This window comes from Synchiropus splendidus, chromosome 1 (assembly GCF_027744825.2).
Source record: "Synchiropus splendidus isolate RoL2022-P1 chromosome 1, RoL_Sspl_1.0, whole genome shotgun sequence".
NCBI lineage: Eukaryota > Metazoa > Chordata > Actinopteri > Syngnathiformes > Callionymidae > Synchiropus > Synchiropus splendidus.
The window spans coordinates 59,311,660-59,317,480 of record NC_071334.1 but is presented as its reverse complement, the minus strand read 5'-3'; the positions used below and the strand labels follow the sequence as shown (position 1 = coordinate 59,317,480).

The 5,821-nt window shown below is 43.4% G+C and overlaps 1 protein-coding gene across 1 annotated transcript; it reads right to left on the bottom strand.

Moving 5' to 3' along the window:
* Positions 1-570: 570 nt before the first annotated feature.
* On the bottom strand, positions 571-4,056 carry LOC128765592 (protein SET-like). The gene is made up of 8 exons (XM_053876385.1): positions 3,814-4,056; positions 2,922-2,979; positions 2,708-2,850; positions 2,511-2,614; positions 2,322-2,435; positions 2,018-2,188; positions 1,753-1,872; positions 571-1,681 (listed from the first exon to the last, which is right to left on the bottom strand). Exons 1-8 carry the CDS (start codon positions 3,881-3,883, stop codon positions 1,661-1,663), a joined length of 801 nt encoding a protein of 266 aa, XP_053732360.1. The 5' UTR covers positions 3,884-4,056; the 3' UTR covers positions 571-1,660.
* Between the last annotated feature and the right edge of the window lie 1,765 nt (positions 4,057-5,821).

The following is a 5,821-nucleotide window of genomic DNA, read 5'->3' as shown; positions in this document are numbered from 1 at the left end:
AGCGACGTAATAGTCACAAGAGGGTGATCCGCTTCTAACTTCCGCTTTGGTTTCTGTTCACTTTTAAGGCCTAGTCGAGTTGTTTCTTTAAACTTTTAGTTGCTTTAATATTAAAGCATCATTTTAAGACGCAGTAAGAATACCAACCATGACTAAAATAGCTGTGCATTTTTGACAGACGTCAATAATATTCTTGAATCTGAGAAACGGGCGAACTAGGCCGCCGTGAGGTCACTTCCGATTGAAATGGCCGTTTTATGCAACAGCGCTGCGCCCGAGTCTCTTCTAATGTGACTGCGTGTTCAGGCAGATGCGCGAGGAAACGCGAGCGGACGTGTGTCAAATACACAACTTAGACATGCAAACCGCACACGCGCTCGCTTTGATGCGCTGCGTTGTTGAGTGTGACGCCCAAGCCTCATCTACGGTCCAATTGCCACATGAATTCGTCGATAAAAGCCGATTAAATTCCAAGAGACTAATCGATTAAGACAGGGGAAGTTGTTGCAAGTCGCCCATTATTTCCTGAATCATGGCACAATTCAGTTAAGTGACACAATCACGCCAGAGTCAACCCAAATTGTTTATTTTAAAAACCCACTTGGAATGAAGTGGGGGCTGCTGACAGGACACACATACACAGTAATGATTTACAAGTCACATTAGAAATCAGTTCCATACATTTCATATGATCTCCAGAGACAACATGAATGCAGGTCAATCGCCGACGACAGATTGACCCAAAACGAGTGCAGTCATTGTGAACTGATCTGAGACTGAAAGATACCCGTCTGTTTTGTCCGTAGTTAGTTCACTCTTCTCTGAAGTGCACCGACACAGATCGGAACAGGACCTGGACGCGTGGGTCGGTCCGTCGCGTCGGCCGCCACCAGCTGCTGAAATACTCCAAATATCATTGAACAAAGAAGCTGGTAGACATAACTTAACATCGTTTCCAGTGGAGATGCAGCACAGTCCTCCTTCCACAACCGTTAGACAACTTGATATCTATAGATATATATATATATATATATATAAAAACGAAGTACGTTTAAATTGTGTTACACCCAAACCCATCAGCCCCACCAAATGCATGGCAGAGTGTTAGGAACAAGCTGGTGGTTATCATCCTCAGGACTGTGAGACAAATGCAACTTCTAGGAAAGAGAGGCCGCCCCACCACTTCACATATTCACATAAGAGAGAGTCACTAAAGATGCCATGGTCAATCATCACTGCACCATGCCTTCTTGCTTTTAATAAATTCACAACATAAACAGGGTTTTTTTTTTCAAATTCCACATAGAAATTGCTATTGTACGCATCTGGAATCTACGCAGGATGACGTGCAGAATGCTACAAATGTGAATCGTTCGATGATTTTTTTTTTTTATTCTTGACATGTGTCTTTGGGAAATGTAGAGAAACAAATAGTGATAAGTCCAAAATGTAAGAGACCTGCTGCGCGTGGAGCGGAGGCTGCAGAGGAGGTGGGAAGGGGCACGAGGGAGAAGAGGTTGAACGGGCCAACAACACAGAAAAAGTATCTTTTTAAACAACTACCACTCCCGAAATAAAACTGAAAACTAAATCGTTTGCTCCCTTGGCTTTGTAGGATGATCATGAAGGGAGGACAGGTAAAATGTGTTGGCCAAATGTTTTAGTCATCATCACCATCATCCTGAAAGACCAAATACAAAGTGAGTTAACACAGATTGTTACGATCAGACTCCAATGCCAAGAGCAACTCACATCTCCATCCTCATCTTCGCCTTCTTCATCCTCCTCTTCCTCATCGATGTCTTCCAAAATCTCCTCTTCGTCTTCATCGTCATCCTCGCCTTCACCTTCTTCATCCTCCATGTCAGGCACCTGAAAACATGGATATCCAAAGTTCAGAGCAGCAAAACCAGACACCCCTCACAACTATTGCAAACCAGGTAAATGGTCTCCAAGCTGATAACTAGTAGTCCATACTGACATCTAGTGGTGCGTCTACACCGCGCAGTCCTCTTACCAAGTAGTACTGCAGCGGATTGGGCCAGATGTCATCTTTGATCACTTCTCCCAACTCGTCAGCCCCTGCGTCCGAGTGGTCAGTGAACCAGGTGAAGAAGCTCTCGGGTTCATCGTGAGGCCGCTTCTTTCCAGCTTTGGTCGACGTCTGGCCGGCGCGCTTTGTGAGGTCCTGAAAACAAAGACGCATGACTCAGGACACTTTAGCGGACCATTTCCAAAACAATCCCGTGCAATGCTGAAATGTAGTTGATACACAGTCCAGTTTGCTTGATCAAAGTTTAGGAATAAAAACAGGAACAAACCTTTCCCTCTTTCCATTTAATTTCAGACGACTTTGAGACTGGATCTCCACCCTCATTCACATTAAACTCTTTGGAGAGGGACTTGTTGTCGAAGTATGGATTCTCATCAAAATACTAAAAAAAAAAAAGAACAGGGTACTTGTAATAAATATTACTATTATTTTTTAAAGCAAACAAGAAAATACTCACAAAATCTATTCTGTATCCAGATTTGATGTCTTCAAACTCTGTTACATCGACCCTTGACAGGTAATGAAGCGCTTCCTCGTCCTCCTCACCCAGAAGAGCCGAAACTGAAGTGGAAAAATGAGAAATCATCAGTACGCCGTGCAGTCCTACAGTAAAACGTTGTCGAAACTTGTCTCCGTAACAAGCGAGTCACATACCTTGTGGATGGTTGACGAATGTTGTGACCCAGAAGTTGGGGATTTTGGCTATGAGTTCTGACCGTTTCTGAAAGTATGGCTGGCGCAATTTGTTGTACTTCTGCTCCACTTTTAAGATTTCCTCACTTGCTTGTTCGTTGAGTCTGCAACGGGTAGGTGACAAACATCCACATCAGAACTGCACCACAGTCGCTCAAAACACAAGAGGACTCACCTGTCAATTTCGTTCTGTACTTCATCAATGTGCTCGATTGCCTCCTGCTGCTCCTTTTCTGAAGTGACAGAACAACATGAAATGATTAAACCAGGGGAGGAAACCTGTTTCATCATAGTAAAGGCCTCATCTTTCAAGTCACAGTGATCAGATTGAATGGTGGCATCTTCAAAACACTGCGATATGACACTTCTGACTGACTTATATTGAGGTAAATCTCAAATTAATAAACAGGCTTAGTGGCATATTTCTTCAAAAATAGAAGATTTTAGTCCGATTAAATTTCTATTAAGTGCCTTTGAAAACGATGTTATATTTGCGGAATCCAAGCAGGATAGATGAGATAACCCCAGAATGGGGAGCAGCAGGAAATAAATAACGCAGGAATAAAAAAAAAATGTAAACATTGATGGGCCACAATAAGTAGTATTGGTTATTTGTATTCATTCGCGCAGACGGAGCAAGTGCGGGAGAGCGTCGGGGTCTGGCGTGTTAAGTCTGCGCATGCACCAATGAATGAATGGGTTGATGCACAATTAAAATACCAGCGATCCCATCGCAAGTACAACTTTTAACCACGTGAACAAGTGAATCAAAAGTTGTTGCCGTGGGTATCCAGGGCTCGGCTGCAGGTCCACACAAACGAAAGCTCCCTCGTGAACTGGCAGCCTCTCACTTACACACACACACACAATAAACAGCTAGCACTTGCTAAAAGCTACATTGCAATAGAGTCGCGATATGCGCATAAATAACAGGCGTGATCGGAAGCTACCAACATCTCGGTGAACCACACGCGGCTCTGTAATGTGCACGCGCTGCTGGCCAACATTAACAAAGGGACAACAAACCAATGAAAATGGCGTTGTGCAGAATAAGCGCCATTCCTTACCAGAGGTCTCGTCCGCTCCATCGTGGTTTGAATTTCCCTTCTTGCTGACTTTCGCTGGAGAGGCAGACATGGTTGCGATGCGAGGCGACTCCTTCAACTGCGGCGGTTGTCCCCGGTGGCTGTGAAAGTCTTCTGGCGAAGATAAAAGTTAGTTCCACCTTTCATAAAGCTCACGATGAGCAGGGATAAAAAGCGCCGTTTCACACGCTTGTTTGGCTTCTCTGACGTCGCGTATATAAACACATCGAGTGCACTGCACCGCCCCCTGGTGTTGGGAGGGCGGCCAAGTCATGGCCCACAGCGAAAAACACTGATTTCATCGGAATGTCGTGGCGCGTGGAGCGTTTGGCCGAAATAGATTTTGATGACTGAGCGGGTTGGCACTTTGTCCGGGAAGATGGATATGCACAGGGAAGGTGAATGGCGCAGCCGTCTAAGTTTGTTTATTGTTGAACAGCACGCTTCAGACTATTATACGTTTGGTTGGGAGGTTTATTTGTAAAGTAAAGACATTCTAATTCAATAATAGTCACAAAAATAATCCACTTGAGAAGATCCAGAAGACTGCTTTTACACTTTCAAACTTTGGTTTCAAATATATATATTACTGCCACACGGAGTTAGAACTACTGCTAAAAGGAGCGTGTGCGAATCAATGTAATCATTGGATTACATTAGAAGGCCTTTATTAGTTCCACAGTGCAGAAATTCAACGTGTCACTGCAGCTATTGACAACAAAGACACTGACATACCAAAGACATGAAAGGTACACAACAAACATCAAAGATGTCCACAAAGCATCAGCAAAAACAAAGGTGCTATCAAACCACACAAGACAACTAAATACCCATAATACAGTATATAAACAAATGTCAAAATGAATAAAATGGAACAAATAAAACAAACTTAGTTATAGGTAAATAGACAATACATAGATAATAATATATTATATTTAAAAACATTCTATAACTAGATAATAAGTAAACAAATGATTGACAATCAACAATGGACAGTGCTGGGAAGAAAGGAGCGTCAAAATAGCTCTGCCCTGCTACTGAGGGTGCTGCCCAGTGCCGTCTGTGTGTCCTGCAGGGGGTGAGATAGGTTGGCCATCATGGATGACAGTCGTCCTGTCTCATCCACTACAGGCCTACAGGACCGAGCTGGCCCTCTTCAACACTCTGTCAAGCCTCTTTCCATCCCTAATGCTGCCAGCCCAGCAAACGACTCCATAGAAAACGCAGAAGTTCCTCAGGAGCCATTTCCATTGTGGACTCCTTCCACTTCCCGGGAACCACCATCACCAAGGAGCTCAAGTGGGAGTCGACCATTAGTTCCCTCAAGAAGCGCCAGCAGAGAAAACTCCAACTGCCATCCAAGATGCTGGTGCAGTTCTACACCTCCATCATCGAGTCTTTCCTCCTCCTTTTTCTGAGCCTCCACAGCCTCCTGAGCAGGAACAGCCTGCGCTGGCCATTTTTAAAAAAGAGCATCTGTGTTTTTAGTCCAGTCCAGTTTGTTGTTCAGGTGAACACCCTGCTACTGGTATGATGCAACCCCCAAACCATTTCAGGTGACTGCCTCTTGAAGCTCATCGAGAGAATCCTAAGAGTGTGCAAAGGTGGCTATTTTGAAGAAACTAGAATATTAAACGAGATTTCAGTTATTTAAACTTTTTACATAACTCCATGCGTACATAACTCCATGCGTTCATTATATATATATATATATATATATATATATATATATATATATATATATATATATATATATATATATATATTTCTTTTTCCCAATCGTCATTAATTTATCAACAATTGACAACTGATCTGTTTTCGCTCACGAACATGACTCATCACCAAAATCGTCACAGCTTTGACTGAGCAATGAAAAATGCATGCAAATGAGTTATGTAACGTCAACAAGCGTGAAACCTTGGGAGTTCATGAACGCACCAGAGGACTCCAACAGGTGTATTCGACTCTTGGACGCGATTGGCTGCGACTT

Bases quoted from the DNA above. Each gene is read 5' to 3' on its own strand.
- LOC128765592 (XM_053876385.1), bottom strand. From the start codon at position 3,883: ATGTCTGCCTCTCCAGCGAAAGTCAGCAAGAAGGGAAATTCAAACCAC. The intron at 2,980-3,813 runs GTAAGGAATGGC...CTGTCACTTCAG, and splicing joins TGGAGCGGACGAGACCTCTG to AAAAGGAGCAGCAGGAGGCA. The intron at 2,189-2,321 runs GTTTGTTCCTGT...CTTTGTTTTCAG, and splicing joins TTAAATGGAAAGAGGGAAAG to GACCTCACAAAGCGCGCCGG.